Source organism: Sarcophilus harrisii, chromosome 1 (assembly GCF_902635505.1).
Source record: "Sarcophilus harrisii chromosome 1, mSarHar1.11, whole genome shotgun sequence".
In the NCBI taxonomy this organism is placed as follows: domain Eukaryota; kingdom Metazoa; phylum Chordata; class Mammalia; order Dasyuromorphia; family Dasyuridae; genus Sarcophilus; species Sarcophilus harrisii.
The window spans coordinates 645,631,772-645,651,151 of NC_045426.1; the positions used below are offsets into that span (position 1 = coordinate 645,631,772).

Sequence of the window (19,380 nt, forward strand, 5' to 3'; positions counted from 1 at the left end):
AGCCTCAGGAATTACTACCCAGAGTGGATGCACTAGGTGTGCATGTTCACACAGCACTCTGATATAGAAATGAAGGATCTCAGGTCTAGCATCAGCAACTATGTGACCTACGACCAGTCCTAGTCTCACAAGATCTCTTTCCCTATAGCAGAGACAGAGGAGATACACACCAGAGTCCACAGTCAGAACCAAAGATCCCAGAACCAAAGATTAGCTTGTCTGTATCACCTCCATCACGCACCTTCCTTGTGCAATGATAGTAGCCGGAGTCTCCGAGGCTGTTTCTTAATCTAGAAAAAAATCTGGCTGCTGCTATCCTCCCTGCTAGAGGTGATGTAGCTCTCTCTGGCTTCTAAAAATGCATTGTCAAGGTTGGTCAGCCACAATAGGGCACATCGAGGGACCCAAAGGTACCAGCCCAGTCAACTGTATTCAACTGAAAGTCAGATACTTGGCACTTGAAGCTCAGCATCATTCCAATCAGGGGTGGACCTCCCCCTGACTCAGTAGTGTCTCATCTCCTATATAGCAAAAAAGTGATAGATGCAGAATAACAAGGGACCCAATCCTCCTCCTAGAAATGAAGATCTTGAGTTCTTAAGTACTTAAATGTCATTCTATCCTAGACCCTTCTCTCCTCCCCCAGGATTTTAGATACCAAAGTTAGAGCCCCTTTCTCTTTAGGTATATCATGGGGGGGGGGGGGAATGGAGAACATGAGTCCCGTAGCCAAAGGAAAAGACAAACATAATCATTGACAAGGTTCAGGGACTATTCCTACAGTTGAGTAGAAGGGAGCTCCCAATATCCAACAGATTTGGGGAATTTCTTGGCATTGGAAGGTAAAGTTCCTAAGGATCAAGAGAGGAAAAATTCAGTGCTCCCGGATTCTTAAATTGGAATTCAATGGTTTGGGGAGTAGTTAATGTTGATGGATTATGGAGTGATGACTTTGGTATAGCCTAGCATTAGAAGGTAAGATTGGCTGTGGGAACTGGCTCTCATAATCACCTCAGGTTTGGGTACAGGATCATCATCCTAGTCCAAGCTTCCTCCCACAATCCTGTAGCTTTGGGGGGCCCAATGGAATAGAATCTCCTGCCCATCTTCTCCCACCCCTGTTGGGAACATGGAAATTTACATGAAAGTACTCACTATGAGCTCACTATGTCACAGGAGAGAACCTAAACATCCATCCTTGGGAGGGGCAGGGGGAACACGAGATGGCAGGAAATGAGTTTGAAGATAACAGCAGGATCCAGGAAGTGAGTGGCAATGACACCTGTTGTCAGGCTCATGGGAACAAAGCAAGTTCATGAAGCCCCAGTAAAGAGATAACATGGCATGATGGCATAGTCTTGGAATCCAGAAACTTCAGCTAAAGTCTAATTCCAGCATGAACTGACTATATGACCATGGGCAAGTCATTTAACTCTTCAATGTCCCAAGACACTCTAAAATTAAGTTTCTAAGGAGTTTTTGATCTGCATCAGTCAAAAGTATTGCCTCACTGAGAGCTCCTTATGTCAAAAAAATCAGGACTGGTTAAAAAAAAAATGGTGGACCCCAAATTGGATTCTGACCAAAGACAGGTCTAAGCAAGTCCACAGATCCCTTCAGGGTCCATTCCTTGATAGGCTCTTAGGAAGACCAGACGCTGGAGGAGGGCTGATCTTTGCTAAACATCAGAATAACTTCTGAGACAATTTCTGGGGTCACTCCACACTTTTTCTTTCCTGTTCTCCCAATGAAAGACTGAATTAAAGAGATGATTAGGGAATACCAAGAAAGAGAAATAGTGATTCTAAAAAACCAACACAACTTCATCTAGAAAGGTCATGCAAGCTAATCTCTTGGCCTTTTGATTAACACTGTTACTAACATGATAAATGGGAAGGGTGTTGTAGATAAAGTTTGCCTAGATGTTAACAAGGCTTTTTGATAAAGCATTTTACTCTATTCTTGTGGGAAAGATAAAGAGATGTAAACTAGATGATGAGAGTTAGACTCACAGAAATCATTAATAATAGTTCAATGTCAAAGTGACAATAGATCTACAGTGAAGGGCCCCAGGAACCTGTACCTCTTTATGCTGTTTAATATTTCCATTATTTGTGTAATAGGAAACTAGAACATTGATAAGTGCATTTATCTTGTAATTGCTTTCAAGAGCAGGTCAATGGCTCAAGCTTTGAGGATAAATCCTGTGAAAAACAGTCATTGTGGGCAGAGATTGACTGTGCCTGAGTTTAGTAAAATTAATCTGGGAGGCCTGAGCAGGATGAACTCACTCAAAAGCTGCTATTTTGTTTATAACTCTCTCCCTGACCTTGATACCCTCTTAGCTTTGCCCCTAATCCTCCATCAATCCTTCTTTATTAATTCCCCTTTTGCTTGGTGAACTACTTCAAAGGAGCCTAGCTGTTTCTTTCCTATCTATAGCTGTCAGAAGTTACCCACAAGTAACTTGAGGGAACCCATAAATAGGGCCTAAACAGAATGTAGGAGTCTTTGGAAGAGAAGTCTTTTTTCTTCTTAAAAGACACAAACAAAATCTATCTTCCACATATTCTCTCTCTGTCTCTCTGTCTCTGTCTCTCTCCCTCCCTTCCTCTCTTTCTCCCTCTCCCTCTCTCAGTTTCTCTCTCTCTCTCTCTCTCTCTCTCTCTCTCTCTCTCTCTCTCTCTCTCTCTCTCTCTCTCTCTCTTTCAGAGATCAGCAGTCCTCCCTAATCAGGCCAAGGCTTTTAAGACCCTGAAAGCTAAACTAACTTCTGCCCCAGCATCAACCCTGTTTAATTTGGAAAAGCCTTTTACTCTGTATGTTGATGAAAGGTGAGGACAGGCCCTAGAGATCTTGACTCAGTCCCTGAACTCTAATCTTGGCCCATAGTTTACTTCTCAAAGAAACTTGATTCAGTGTCATCCAGGTGGCTCTCCTGTCTTAGAGCAGTGGCTGCTACAACTCTCCTAATTGAGGAAGTTCACCCTAAGCCAACCAATGAAGATTCTGAACCCTACCCAGTTCAGAGCATTTTGGAAGCCAGAAGTCATCAGTAGCTTCCTAGTGGGAGACTTACCAGGTATTAGGCTCTTCTGGTAGACACTCCCAATCTGATTCTCCAAGTGTGCTGCTATACTCTCAACTCTGCCACCCTGCTTCCTGACAATATTTAATCAAGTCATATTATTCACAATTGGGAGGAAGCTTTAGATTCTGTCTATTCCAGTTGATCTGACTTGAAGAACATTCCTCTTGATAGCCCAGGCAGTGAATGGTTTACTCTCTTTTTCTTGAAAACAGGTAAAGAAAGGCATTAATTGTGATGAGCCTCCATAGCACTTTGGAGACTAAGTCACTCCCCCCCAGGACCTCTGCTCAAAGAATAGAATTCTTTGTCCTTACCAGAGTTTTAGAATTAGTGAAAGGAATAAGAGTGAATATCTATACTGACTCCAAATATGCCTTTCATGTCTTGCATGTTCATGGGGCTATATGGAAAGAAAAGGGATTTTTTACAGCCAATTTATACAATATACAGGGGAAATTCTACAATACTGCAAACTGTCTTCCATGGACCTAGAAAGGTTTCTATTATGTTTTGTAAGGGACACCAGAAGGGGAATTCACTTCAGGCCAAGGGAATCAGGCATGCAGATTCAGCTGCCCATAATGCTGCCTGGATACCCCTGATGGCATCTTTGATTCCCCAATTCCCTGACTCTTATACACACTCCATCATATAGTTCCCAGGGACAGGCCTTTGCTAAAGACAGGGAATTCATCTTTCTCCTTATGGGTAGTTTCAAACACCTTCAGGCCACCTTCCAATCCCAGAGACTAGCCAGTGAAAATTTCTTTTTGATTTACACCAAGCTAGTCACTTGGGAAAGAATGCCCTCCGTCTCTTTGGAAACCTATCTTTATTGGTAAAAAATCAGACTTTCCTCAACCTAGCTTTCTTTTTTGTTGATGGTGTTATCCTCCACTTTTTCCAAGATAATTACTTTCTTCCATATTACTAGTGAGTTTTGTACCTTCTAGACTCTAGACCATGAACTTCCCAACCTGAATATCATTGGCTACCTCAACATCTTCTGGATGCTGCTACCACCATCTTCAAGTCTCTCCTCCTTATTCTAGACTCAGCAAGGCAGGGTCAGCTCTATACCCTTTGTCAGCCTGAAGCAGGTTTATAAGATGAAACCTTCTTTGCCTCAACTGAATTTGGGTTTCGATTGCTTGAGGGGAGAATGATGAGGTGTAAGAAACAGCAATTGCCCAGAAACCCTAAAGCAACCCAGCAACAACAATGCTGCCCAGTATTTTTTGTCATGGCAAGAAACTAGAAACTGAGTGGATGCCCATCAGTTAGAGAATGACTGAATAAGTTATGGCATATGAATGTTATGGAATATTATTCTTCTGCAAGAAACAATAAGCAGGGCGATTTCAGAGAGGCCTGGGGAGACTTACATGAACTGATGCTAAGTGAAATGAGCAGAACCAGGAGATTACTATACCCAGCAACAGCAAGACTGACTATACAGTGATCAATTGTGATGGAAGTGGCTCTCTCTTCTCAACAATAAGATAATTCAGGCCAGTTCCAATGATCTTGTGATGATGAGAGCTATCTATACCCAAAGAGAGGACTGTGGGAACTGAGTATGGATCACAACATAGTATTTCCATTTCTTTTGCTGTTTGCTTGAATTTTATTTTTTTCTATTTTTTTTTCCTTTTTGATCTGATTTTTCTTGTGCAGAAAGATAATTGTATAAATATATGTGCCTATATTGGATTTACATATATTTTTACCAAGTTTAGAAGAAAAAAAATGCTGCCCAATCTGTTACTCAATTAGCTGTAGAAAATGATGGGACCCCTACCACTCTTCATTTGTACCCCTAAACCATAATATTAACATATTTACCTAATATTTGTTTCTCTTTATAAATAAAATAAATTATTATTTCCTTTGCTAAAATTCCCTTGGAAATTAGCTCATTGTCAAGCAGCATAGAAATTTTTGTCTCTTAACCTGGAGAATGAGTGTTCAAATTCTTTCACCAAACCTTTGACATCAACTGACAGCCCCTAATCTTGCTGGGGTCTCTTCTGTCTCAACACCAGGACATGGCAAAGTCCTTAAGGTAGAACCCTGAAATCATACAGATCAGAGTCATAGATTGGCCTTCACAGATCAGTTTGACATATGTCTCTATCAGATGCACCAGGACCTAGAATCCTGCAAAGAATGTATAAGAATATATAGTTGACTCTACTGAGTTAACTTGGAAGAAAAGTTGGGAGATCAGTATACAGGGACCCATAGGAGCAGGATGCCCAGGAGAGGATCCCACCTACCTGAGAGTAGAGCTGTGTCCAATGTGGGAATTTGTTTCCCTTAACTATGTATATTGATTCCAAAGTTATTTTTGTTTTGTTTTCTCTTTTCTCCACCTCAATATCTTTGTTGCATTATAATATAAACCACTAAATTTGATTGATTGGTTATTATGGTAATGGTAATGTTAGTGTGGTACTGTGCAAGTAGTGTTAAACTTGTCATAACATGTGAGTTCAAATCTTTTTTCTTCTACTCATTTCTAGTGTGTTATTGGGTATATCACTTAACATCTGTATGCCTTAGTTTTCTTATATTTAAAAGTAACTACATGACCTGTATACTCCTTTTTAGCTCTTTATCCATGTTCTAAATTTCTGTTGTATTTTTGGAATTAGAATTTTAGCCAAATACAATTTGAAATTATATTCAGAGCATCTTATAAGAAATAAAATGGAATTTTTAAAAATATAGATGTTTGTTAATTTGACTAAAAAAATAAATTCACTTTTTAAAAGATTTTTACTTGTCAGCTAACCCTGATGTTGGTGACTAGAATTCTTTTTGAAATGGAAAGAGGTGGTATTCCAGCTTCCTGGACAAACCTTTCTAAGTCCAGAACCAAGGATAGGTCTGTGTACTGCGATGTGCAGAAGATTGAAGGAGGCTATGAAGGAGTGGCTATGGGTTATTTTTCAGGGTTCAACATATTCCCACTTTCTCTAGAGAATATTCAAATCCTTGAATCATCTTTCTCCAGACAATTGGAGTCTCAGCACTATGATCTTGACTAACTCTACCTGGGAATGGATAAGTTGAATAAGATTAGAAAAGATGCAAGGACTTATGGCTAGGGCAAGGAGAAGAGAACCAATAGTCTCATGAGAGACAAGATAAAGGTAGTTAGCCACAGAAAGAATGTAAACAGAAATAGCATTCTTTGTTTAGGGTGGCACAAAGGGTTTTGGAGTATTATCTCAGCTAGAAAATCAACCTTGTTTTCCAGTTTTTAAATGGATGACTTAATGTGAGTCACTTAACTCAACATAACCCGAACTGCTTGTCAGGAGAGCAGTAGTGCTAAGAGCTGTTGTGCTAGTCAATCCTTACCCTACTATTAGGGAAAGGAGTTGCATTGCATTATACATCGATGTCAGAGAGACTCCAAGAGGGAAAGGTAAGACCTGAAATGGCTCCATCTGTCCCTGTCTGGAGGAATAGACAGGCTAGGGAATACCACTACTGAGATAGAAAGGATCTGGATTTCTGAGCAGGGTGTGGGAACGTGCACACTTAGTCAGACCATCATGTAGGCAAACCATGAACCCTCAGGGGCCTGATACCGAACTGCAATATCCTTTGAAGATGCTGAAATATTAATTAAGAAACTGGGGTTACAGGACTGGAGGAGTGGATCAAAAAAACTCGTGGAGGCAGTCACAGACAGGTGCTCATACCTGGAGATTTCCAAAGATGATTTTTGATTGTTCCCAAGAACAGATAGATTGAGAAGTAGTCCCATGAACTGAGTCTGTCAAGGCAAGTCCAACCAAATAAGGGAGTTCAAAGTTAAAGCAGAGTCAGCAATCACTACCCAGGTGGAGATTCATGGAATTTAAATATGAATGCACTATTAGTAATAAGCCAAGCATAAAGTAGGAATCAAAGGGTTTGTGGGGGTTGCTTTTAGCTGGAACTGGTAGGTCAGGAAGGACAGTAGGGTCTAGGATGGGAACAAGGGCTGGTGGAGGAACAACAATGGCATTGGCCGAGTGGGGTCAGCCAGGACTCATGTGCTGGGTTGGGGAGGGACTAGTAGGGCAGTCATGGGACCTTTTAAAGGAGGTGAATCTATGCATTGTACTAAAAAGGATAGGCTGAACTTAAAACTGCTACACATCGAAGAGAAAAGGGTTAGTCTTCAGGCTTTTTCCCACTTTTAGTGGGATAGTTGTTGGATAGTTAGCATGATTGGGGGTGGGGGGGAGGTGTTGCAGGATGGTCTGGGTCTACTGATTGAAAGTTTGACAAGCAGTTCCAATTATGTTGAGTTAAGTACACAAGTACTCCAGTCCTCTGCAAGGACTGGATTTAAAATTGGCTTTTTTTTAAATAATAGAAGCCTTGGCTACAAGCCAAGGCCTGCTCCTGATGGGGGCTGGTGGGTCGTGTTTGAGCTGGAATCAGAATAGACAATCTTGGAATTGAATGGGTGTTTCTTCAATTCAATAAGGTTAGAATTCTCCAGCTCCTGACTCAACCAGCCCCACCTAGATAACAGAATGAAGCTGTTTGTTTTGTTTCCCTCTGGTGGGGTCTTTACAGAGGCCAGGATTCAAGGAGACTTTCTCCTTCAAGGAGCATCTCAAGAGCTTTACCTCATGACTCACCCCCTAAGTCACCCCCTAGAGACAAAGAGAGTTTCTGGGCTCCCCTCATCAGTAATGGAGAATTTCTTTCAGTACTGCATCACCAAGCTGGAATGAATGAACAGGTTCATTAACAGGGACAGGAAGAGCCACCTGGACAAGGTACAAAATGTCCTTTTGGGTTTTCTGCAGGGCCTATAGGAACTTGATAAGGGAGGAGTTAGAGATTTCAGCAGTTACGTCCTCTCTGACTAAGGGAAAGATAGGTGATGATCTCCCAAACAGAATTTCAAAGAGAGTTAGATACAATCTATTAGGGGTCATCTACTTCTAAGGAGGGCTAATGGCAGAAGTGAGACCCAGGAGTTTTGGGTTTCCAAGACAAGCTTTGTAAGGAGCTCCTTAAGTGTTCTATTCATCCTTTCCACCTGCCCTGTGTGCACAATGAAGTTTCCAGTTTATACCTAGTTCCTTAGTGATACCTTGTGATATTTTTGCAACAAATGCAGGACCATTATCATACCCTATGGTCACTGGGAGACCAAAATAAGGCATTAGTATATTCAGTTTTTTTGACTACTGAGAGAGCTGTCCCATTTCATGCAGGGAAGACCTCTGCTCATCCTGAAAAGGTATCAGAAGGTACTTGAACGGTTACTGATGGCTTCATTTCAGTGTAATCTATTTCCCATCTCTCCCCTGGGATGTTTCCTTTAAGCTTGATTCTGTATGGGCTTTTTGAATTCCTTTTGCATTTACTTGGGCACAGGTGTTTCATCTATAAATATAGTTTTTGATCAATTAGCTGACATCTTTTACATAATTTCTACTCAGTAACTGATCATTTTCTTTTCGCCCAAATGAGTGAAATCATGTAAGTACTTCATAAGCACTCTGCTCAATGCCTGTGGAATAAAAATTTTGTCCTCTGTGTACCACCAGGGGTCCTTCTTCCTCCCTTTGTTTTGGGCAGCAAAGGAATTCTCCAAGGGCACAGGGGGAAAGTGCGGAATGGCCAAGGGCAGGGAAAAAGAAGGGGAGGTGGCTGCCTGCCAGCAGCCCAATTTCCCACTGCTTCCATTGTCTCATCAGATTGATGACCTGGACAATGGACAATAGCAACAGAGGGATGACCAAATAATCTAGTAAGGAAAGTATCTCTGCCTTATTCTTAATTTCCTTACCAGCAGAGGTCAGCAGACTTCTTTCTTTATAAAGAGAGGCATGAATATGGGCCGTTATGAAAGTATAATGACTGTCAATGAATTATGTTAGCTGATTTCCCTTTCACAATACAGAGAGTGAGTCAGGGTAATGAGCTCAACTTTCTGGGCAGAAGACCCAGAAAGAGGAGGGGCCGGGGGGGGGGGGGAAGATAGTCCACCACCACTGCCCCAAAAACACAGGTATTCCCCAAAATAAAACTACTCCTGTCTATAAAATGAATCAGGTCAGGGTTTTCCAGCAGGGTGTCAGAAAGGTCCGGCCTTACTGACTGGGACTCCTCAAGAAGCTGCAAGAGATATAAATTGAGATCTTTTGGGTGGGGGGGGGGAGGGTTGAAGAGGCCCTGATGAATTGTGTCCCCTTTAATCTGTGGAAGAAATGTGATTCAGGGTCTCAAACTCTCCTCTACGAGGGGACATCCTTCTGTCCATAAGGGAAACTCCCAAGATAAGTAATTTCATTCAATTTTGAATTGAATTGAAAATCAGTCTCTCAGATTCATCCAGATTGATTAGGCCCCCAGTTCAGGGACAAAGATCAAAGCAGCCTCAATATATCTAGGCTATTTGCCCAAAGATCTTTGCAGAAGTCCTAACAGGATTTTGCCCAGTGATGAAGCTATTTTCTTCACGGTGTTAACCCATCTTTGCAATAGTCCTGACAGGACCTTGCCCACTAAGAAAGCTGACATCCTAGCAAGCTGTCCTCTTAGTGAAAATAAATCCCCTTTTGCCACAGACTTCAGGTTTGTGAATTCTTTCACAAAGACTCTGTGACATCAACCAGAGGGGAACTCTAACCCTTAATTCTTGAACCTCATCAAAAACAGTCATGTATGGGGGCAGGGCAGAACAAGGATCTGGGAGCAGGGTGGCAGGATTCATGGCAGATATTTTGGAGAAAGTGAGGCAAGAATGATTGAGAAGCAGAGCCTGATCATGGGTGATTGTGTGTGTCAGAGAACAACTGGTCAAGGGCAGACTTTAGTAGGGCTTCAACTGAGTGAGGGGCAGAGATAGAGAGGGACTGGTTCAAGGAAAGCTTATCAGACTCCTTTACCAAGAGAGCAGTTGCTGCCACAGCCCTTAGACACAGAGGCCACCCAGCTGCCACCAAGTCCAAACATTTCGAGTCCAAAGCAACAGAGCAAAAGCAAGGGCCAAGTGTTTGAGTGAGAACTCCCTTTGCAATATTCCTAGCTTCTGCCACAAAAAGTTGGAAGAGCTTTATGACATCAGGGAGAGCTAGGGCAGGGGCCTTGGTGAGGGCAGCCCTGAAACAATCAAAGGCAGCTTGTTCAGGGGGGTCCTAGACAAGGGGACCCAGTCTAGCTGTGGCAAAATAAAGGGGTTTTGCTATCTCAGCAAAGGAGGAAATCCAAAGGTGGCAATAACCAACTATTTCCAAAAATTCATGGACCTGCTTCTTATTGGAAGGGACAGGGATAGAGAAGATAGCCTGGCCACTTTCAGAAGATAGGGAATGGTGCCTGGATTTGTAACACAGGAGAAACTGAAGCAAGATAGAGAGTAGAGAGTTTTTAATATTTTATTTGAGAAGGCGGTGCTGGGGGCAAAAGAGGATCCATGTTACCCCTAGGGCTGGATTGGACTCATGTCTCAAAGCATCCAATCGGGAGTGAAGAATTCCAGGGATTCTTTATAGAGCTCCAGCAACCAGGGGAACAAAGCAGGGTGGGTTAGAACTCTGGTGAGAGGGAACTTCTAGAAATGGACCATAATTCGATTCTGATAAATTGGGGGAAAGTATCATTAATCCTGATAAGTTGGAAGGCTAAGAGCCAGGATGTCTGATTCAGAGGGTCCCATGATCTATATTTTATGGCTCTATGGAATGCTAGTAGTCAGGGCTAGTTATCTCTGTCCTAATTTATAACAGTTCTAATGGTCAGGAAGGGAAGTTGCCATTGAGGCAGAACATTTTAGGGAAACTGAAGCAGAACAATTAAAGGAAACTATGGCATAACAGATTTAAAAACATAACCCAGGAGCATAACCAACATAACTAGGGGCACACTAGATAGAGCACCAGCCCTGAAGTCAGGAGGACCTGATCTCAGATACTTAACAATTCCTGGCTGTGTGATGCTGAGCAAGTCACTTAACCCCAATTGCCTCAGGAAGAAAAAAAAAAAAGAAGAAGAAGAAGAAGAACATAACCCAGATAAGAGACCTCAAGGAGGCAGAGGTGAACCTTTTTAGCAGAGACCCAGGGTACAGAGTCAAGGGATTGTACAAGTTGCAAGAGGACACAGGAGGGCTTCAAGCAGAGGTGCTCATCAGGGACTGCAAGGAGAAGGTCACTGACATACTGGACAAGGGATCAGTAAGAATGTTCCCTGCAGAAAGGTTGGAGATCCAGATGGTGACGAAGTTTTTGAAACCCTGTGGCAACTTAGTCCAAGTGAACTGAGAATCTCCCCTGGGGATCCACCCACTGGAAAGCAAATAAGGGATGACTATCAGAAGCAAGGGATATCAAAAAGAAAGTATCTTTAAGGTCAAAGACAGTATATATAGTATGACTAGGAGGCAGCAGGCTGAGAAGGGCATATGGAATAGGGACTATGAGATGGATAATTTCAACCCATTTGTTTACGACCCTAAAGAAGCTGGCAGAGAAGGAGGTGGTGAAGGGAGAGAGGGAGGTGGAAGGTACTTGAACTGGGTGGAAGTCTGCATACCCAGTCTTTCTAACTGCAAGAAAGGGAGTGTTCCAAGGAGAGTTACAGGCAAGTAGAACACCAGCATCTTTCAAGTGGTTAATGTGGACAGATATGATGAGGAAGGCTTCCCATGACATGGAATACTGGCTGACGGATACAAGGGAGGCAGTTGCCAGAACTTGCACAATCACTGGTACATGATGGGCAGTCAGGTTTGGAGGATTGTTTTCTGCCCATACTTGAGGTTAATCTGCTTGTAACTGAGAGAAGAGAGGGGAGGGAGCAGAGAGGGAGAATGCAGGAGAGGCCACCAAAAGATCTTCAAACTAGAGGGTGACAAGAAGATGTGGTGAACTGGGAAGATTCAAGGTCAGAGTAGTCCGGTTTTCAGAGAAGGAAACAGTTGCCTAAAGTTTTCAAAGCAAGTCCTTGCCTAGCAGAGGGTATGAACAGTCCAGCATGACAAAGAAGGAATTGCCCTAGATGGATTGTACACTCAGTAGTCCACGGATACGAATTCATTTTACCAGTAGCACCTTGTACAGAGGTTGACTTTGAAGATACTGTATCAAGGTGCTTTTTCAGAGCAGAGTAAGTGGCTCCAGTATAAACTTGAAAATCAATAGACTGACCCTCAATATGTAAGCAAACCCTAAGTTCCAGGGAAGTCTAGATTGAGGGAACCAGGACCCCTTCATGCCACTGTCTCAACAAGGGAGAGAACATTGTTGGATTGAGCATTCGTTTTTCCAATGACCAGTTTCCTTACAAGCACACTGGTCTGAGCCTAATGACTGACGGGATCCACAGGGACTCTGGGGAGGATACGGGAAGGAGGTGTTTGATTCTCTCATGGCTGCTATGATTGCCTGGGCATATTGCTTCCCTGTTTCATTAGCCATTATTAAAAACTTTTAGAGCTATCTCAACTAATTGGAATATATTCATGCCCTCAAATCCCTCCTGTTCCTGTAACTCCCTGACTATATCAGGGGCAGATTGACTAACAAATGAGATATTCACAGACCTACAATTCTCAGGGGCCTCAGGATCAATAGTAATTAAGTTTGATAAGTCTCATATAAACATTCTAGAAAAGCACCAGAGAATTCATCTGAACTCTGAACAACCTCAGAAATGTTTGTCATGTTAGCTTTCAGGCTGCAGCTTTAAGACTCTGGAAAAGGAATCTATGATAAGCAGACAATGCTGCCTACTGATGAGGTTTGAATCTCCTCAATTCCCTGTGGTGATGAGGTTAGTGGCAATAAGAGAACTGTTTAAAAAATCCCCTTTCAGTCTGCCACAGGTTTAAAGCGAAAGAATTCACTTATTCACGAATTATTAATTGCAAAACGAAAGTTTATTGTTAGATAGAAACCAGTTTGCTAAGAGACTGACTTCTATAGAGGCAGAGCCCTATCAGGGAAATGGAATCTTACACTTAGAATGCTCAGTGGGCAGGGTCCTAAGAAACTGCTTGGCCCTCTGCAAGTAATTGAGCTGAAGGAAGCTTGTTATACAAGTATCTTGGTGAGGGGCTAGGACAACCTGAACTGATCAGACCAGGATTTCTCAATTGAATGAGAATTTAGAATTTCAAAAAGATCAATGAGAGTTGATTTGCCCTTGAATAGTGTTGCTTCTCTCATCCTGGGAAGATGGGTCCTCTCTAGACTCCTTGGAACCTGGGAGATCCTGATCTCTGAGATCAAAAAGGAGACACAATTTAATTTTAAAGGTGACACAGTTTCAATAAAGAGAACACAGTTTCAGAGTGACAATCTTAAAGAGAGCGCAGCTTCAGTAAAGGGAACCTGGACTCCCCACCAAAAAAGGGGAGAAGAGACCAAGGGGGAGTGGGACTTCTGCATTCAGGCTATTTAATCTTGTGTTTTGCAGTTTTTACTTTGCACTCCTTTACTTACAAATATTTAGTCAAATGGAAGATGCCCTTTCTTGTGAGATTGTAATAAACCCTTTTTTTTGCTTTTTCTTAATCTGAGAATCTCTGTTTTTGTGGTCGATACTGTCCCACACAGTTATTAATGCCCCATCCCTGCCTTCTACCTCCCCCCAAAAATACAGAAATTCAGAGGAGAGTAGATAATGATCTTCTATCTTTATTTCACAACACACAGTTTCCCTCTCCCTTTACTACTGTGGTGGGAGTTGGGGTCCCAGTCAGGCCTTTCAAAGGGAAAACTAGCTTCTTACCTGATTATGGTGTTTTTCTACAGATCCCCCACTAGGTCCAAGAACAGCCTTCCTAGCCTCCCATTTAATTCTATCCCTCTTCTTGGTAGTGAAAAGGGTGGTGAGAAACTGCTGACAGTCATCCCGCATGGGTAAGTGAGTATGAAAACCAGATTCAAGGAGGTTAATCAAAGCCTGAGGCTTCTCAGAAAAAGGAGGGATTCTGACTTTTCCAGTTATATATATCATTTGTAAAAAAGAGGACGCTGTCCAGTCCTACCATTTCCCTCATCAGCAAGACAGGCTTTGAGAGGCAAAGATGGGGCACGGGGGGACGTTGGAAAGGTCCCAAAGTTTTATATGGTCTGGGGACCCAGATATGTTAATACCCAAATAGAACAGAAAACTTACCTCCAGAGGGTTTCAAACCAGATTCTCCACTGTAGCCAACTAGAGGTCTGTTGGTGGAGAGAGTCTTTACAGCCACCGGACTAATCTCTCCTGGGGGCACTGGAAGGACCAGGGGCTGGCCTCCCCTAAAAGAGTCCAGGACCAGCTGGCTCAAGGCTCCCTGCTTAGGCCCACAGTCCTCCAATCTCTAATCTCACTTTCAAATATCTTATATCTCGCTGGGGCCTATGATTATGTTATATCAGAGAAACTGAGGTAAGCAAGATATTGGTTTTTAATCTTTAATGTGGAGTTTAAGCTAGCTGAGCAGATGGGACTCTTGTCCAAAGCATTCAGTCCAGAGGAACTGAGGCACAGAGTTTAAATAGACTTTTAGCTAACTAGAATTTGCAAGCAGGATACAGAAACAGAATGCAATTAATGCAGTTGTTGTTATCTTTACTTCAGAGAGAGAGAGCAGGGAGAAAGGAGTTAACTTGGCACAGCTTGGGGATTGTAGCTCAGGCCCTGTCAGAGTAGAAAGACCATTCTTGGATAAATAGAGATTATAATGAGGATATAACTTAGGTTTTTAGGCAGGAGGCAAGATAACATAATTTTATTGCCAGGGTAGTTTTGGACAAGGATAGAGTCAGAGTGGTGGACAACTGGATAATCTTTTTCTTTTCTGTCCTTCATTGTGTCACAATGATAAGTGGAGGGGAGTCATAGCCTCAAAGTTTAAAGTTTGCTTTTTAATCTCAAATTTCCCAAGTCTAATTGCACAAATAAAAAAGGGAAGGGGGGTGTATGGCCTGCTATCCAGGGCTTAATATCAATCCTAACAGCAAGGAATTGGGGGGGGGGGGTTGTATGAGTTATTATTTAGGGTTCAAACACTGACATTTCTAGACTCTCCTCTTATACTGATGGGGTTCACCACCATGTGTTAGGGTGAGGGTGTTAGATCCCTAAATTATACTAGGTTTCAGGCAAATGTTGAGGTGTCTGAAAAGAATTTTTGGGTTAGACCATCTCCAAATCAAGAGGCAAAGTTTTTATTATACTGCTAACTGTGGGCTAAATTCCATATGGGATTTTAAGAAATTAACAAAGGAAAGACACATTTCCTAGTGGAATTAACCAAGGGGAAGTTGTCATTAAGGCATGGCAAGTTTCTAATGGATCCTCCAAGCCATAATGTGTAATGCCAGAGAAACTGAGGCAAGATAGAGATTAGAGAGTATTTAATAATTTACTTACAAGGGAGAGATTTACTGGGACCAGATGGATCCATGGTTTGGTCCCAGGGCTGAATGAGACTATCATCTCCAAGAATCCAGCAAACAATGTGAGTTCTCAATGACATATATACACATGGCTCAGACTCAGGAGGTAGACTGAGGCAGGGGCAGAGGCAGGGTGCTGAGAGTGGGAACAGGACTCTGACAGGGTGGAGTAAGCCTCTGAAGAGGGGGATGATATAATAGGGGTGGGCACCCCAGAGATGGGGAGAGGCATCTTGATAAGACAGTATCTGATATTCTGATAGCTTGGAATGGGGAGAGGCATTATGACATTCTAAAACATAAGATCTTTTATCCTATCAAATATTCTGCTAAAGAGGGAGGGGTGGTTTTGCTGGACTGAGCAGACAATTATAAACTGAAGCAGAACAATTAGGGAAACCGAGGCATGACTGGGTCAGGATAATTGGGGAAAGTGAATCAGGACAATAAAAAAGAACTGTGGCATATTAAGGGGGGGCTAAATTCCTTTAAAAGGAATTTAACGAGGTACATTCTTGTATATGGGGGAAAATAACCTGTGGTTGGATCATAACTTGGCTTTCTAATTGAATGTAATAATTGTGGAGTTACAGTGATTTGGTCAATGCAAAATATTCAACTAGAAATTCAACCAGGGGCCTTAACCTGATTGTAATAAAAGTCCACTTATAGATAACAGAAAACCAATTAACATCAAAAGATCGAGACAATCAGTGTTTCTCCCTTCTTGCCTCAGGGAATAGTTTAGACAGTAAAATTCAGGCTCTCACTAGACAATGCTTCTCCTTTTGAACTGTCCAGCTCAAGGATCTGTAGTTTTCTTCACCCTCATCAATACCATCACTCAAAAACTTAACTTTTGAGGTTCATGTCAGCCAGATATATTACCTTATAAAGATCTTTGTGATTACTCTCAACCTAACACTAGGTCTTTCTCTCTTACTATTCTCCGTTTCTCAAGGAGTTCTGTATCTAATTCACAGTATTATTCTCCACTTCAGTTTTTTTCCTTTATTCTTGGGAACCTCAGTTTACATAACAAGAAGATTTACTTGACCACAGCAAACTAAAGATATGCTATGCATTGAAGACACTTCTTGTGGGATTCCCTAATTAACTTAGTTCCCCTAAGTAACTCACAATGGTCAATCAACAAAGAATGGTGTCTAGAGCTCTGTGGGTGGCTGTTTCATATTTAGATGATCAGGAAGTTATTTCACCAACTGGAGCATTTATCTTTCATTTCAAAGATGATTTCATTTCCTTTTAAGGGAAAAAACCTGTTTGGAGACAGGAATGAAACTATTACTCCCATCACCACCCATTCACAGACTACCTGCTGTCAATACACCCAGCTTCCTTAGACCTTATCAGTCCCTATGATCAGGCCCCAGTGAACATCAGTTTGCTACATGGTGTATTGCCCCAAATAAGCCTCTGATAAGAAAGCAGGATGCGGAGTACCTGTTGCTACTGTCCAAGCTACAGGAACCTAGTTGTGGTGTTGGTTGTTGTATAGATTAAACAGTGAAGACACTGAGACTTGAGACTTTATAATAACAAATAGAGATATAGCTAAAAAAAAAAAAAAAAAAAAAAAAAAGTTGTTCATCCCCTCCTATTTCCCACTTCCTCTTAATTAGCATTTAAGTATCTCTTTTAAAGGCAATTTATTCTTTTATTTCTGAGATAGATTTTAGCCATTAGAATGTAAACCTGGAGTCCCCACCAAAAAAGGGGAGAAGAGACCAAGGGGGAGTGGGACTTCTGCATTCAGGCTATTTAATCTTGTGTTTTGCAGTTTTTACTTTGCACTCCTTTACTTACAAATACTTAGTCAAACAGAAGATGCCCTTTCTTGTGAGATTGTAATAAACCCTTTTTTTGCTTTTTCTTAATCTGAGAATCTCTGTTTTTGTGGTCAATACTGTCCCACACAGTTATTAATGCCCCATCCCTGCCCTCTACCTCCCCCCGCAAAATACAGAAATTCAGAGGAGAGTAGATAATGATCTTCTATCTTTATTTCACAACACAGATGTAGGAAACAGATTATAAAAGATGTAGATCCAGGATTGGCTATCTTCCTGAGGGGAATAAATGCAACTGAAGTCACTGATGTTGGAAATAATACTCAGAACCCCAAAAAGGATATTGTGAATGGACAAATTTAGGATGAGTGAAGCAGTTTAAATTTTTAAATGTTCCTACTGAAGCAGATGTGAAAATTCCATAAGTTTAAGCACAGCCTCACAAGTGTCAGAGCCAAAAGTTGTACCTTGTAATTCCACCTTAACCCCATCTCCTCCTCCTTCTCAGAGTTTCCATTGAAGGAGACTATTATGGGCCAGAACACTTGTACTTGAAACAAGGATTCTTACAAGGTGTTAACTCAGTGGAATTGATAAGCAATAATCTTACAACAAATAATGGTTTTCTAGTGATATAATGATTGGTTTATACTTGGGGCATAGAGCATATAACCTGGGACAAACTCAGCCAGGATCAGAACCAGATTCATTCATCTTCATCTCACACCACTGTGGTGGCTGGCCTCCTGCACTTTCCCCACTGAGACCAAAACCGGTCTGAAAGGCTATCCAGAAAGCTGGCCTGGGCCCCAGGCAAGGAAACTAGACTGTGAAGGAGATAATAAAGGAGTTGGACTTTAACACCTGGCTATTCTTGTGGTGATTACTCTATTGCAAAGGAGGCTTCCCCAGGGACCTCCTGAAAACCAACCAGAATATTACAGGAGACTTTTCAGAAGTCTCACATGTCTTGTGGTTCCTGAATTATTGATGGATCACAAGTCAGGATCTTCTCTAGACTGCATATCTAGTTGATGATTATGAAGACATAAAAACTTTTATTTGTTATTCCTTATCTGCTTCCATCAAAAGTTCTATCTGACTTTATGTTTGAATAAGTTCTTTTGTAACTACAGAAGATGAAAGGAGTATAGCTTCTAGGGGAAACAATAACAGTAATCCTGAAGTTCCCTGACCTTAGACTGCTGTTGTTCTAACAATCTGTCTGACAATGATCCTAAAGTCTGGCTTTAGGAATATTACAGTATTCCTATAATGAAAGAGTCAAAGACAAGGGTTTTGTTTCTTTTCATTTCGAACTTAAGAAATAAAACAGTAATTTCCATAACTTGGGGGAATACAGAGAAACAAAGAGAGAGAATTGCACATGAAACTACAGCTTATAATGTCCAAATTGCTATAAGTGTTCTTAACATTTTTTCTGTCATGGCCTTTTGATAGTCTGGTGAAACCTAAAGGCCCCTTGTCAGAACAATATTTTTAAATGCATAAAATAAAAAACATAAGATTTAAAAGGAAACCAGTTATACAGAAATGCAGCTATCGGAATGTTTTTAAAATAAATTAAAAAAAAAAAAAAACCTCCTGAAATTTATCCACAAACTTATAAAGGATGAGGGAAGAATGGAAGCATAAGAGAACAGGTAGGAGAAAAGAATTAATGGAATCAAAAGAGAAGAGCTGTAGGAGAAGAAAGGGTGAGATTAAATCACCACCTCAGAAGATCAAAACTATCGTGAACAGGACACTAATGGCTACAATCTTCATAAACAGTAGTCTCAGGTTCAGGACAATGAAGAGTAGCTTATTCCTCTGCATGAGTTCTGTTTTAAGAGACAAATGTAAGAATCAAAGTCAGGAGCAGAGCCAGCAGGCCAAAATGCCACTCATATTGATCACCATTTCCACCTGTACCCTGAGTCCAAGAGCCAGGGAATAGCAGTGCCAGTCACATTCCATTAATCTTGCTTTTATCCCTGCCCCTAATACCATCATTTAAGGTATCAGCACCTATGGAGATGGGATCTACCATCTTTCACAT

At 41.6% G+C, this 19,380-nt stretch overlaps 1 protein-coding gene across 1 annotated transcript in view; it reads right to left on the bottom strand.

The window, feature by feature from the left end:
* Positions 1 to 18,873: 18,873 nt before the first annotated feature.
* Positions 18,874 to 19,380, bottom strand: part of LOC116420766 (immunoglobulin alpha-2 heavy chain-like) — a 60,033-nt gene continuing 59,526 nt past the window's right edge. The window contains exon 6 of the mRNA XM_031947705.1: positions 18,874 to 19,162. Within this exon, the coding sequence (XP_031803565.1) occupies positions 19,056 to 19,162 (107 nt within the window). The 3' untranslated portion in view covers positions 18,874 to 19,055. The remainder of the gene's footprint in view (positions 19,163 to 19,380) is intronic.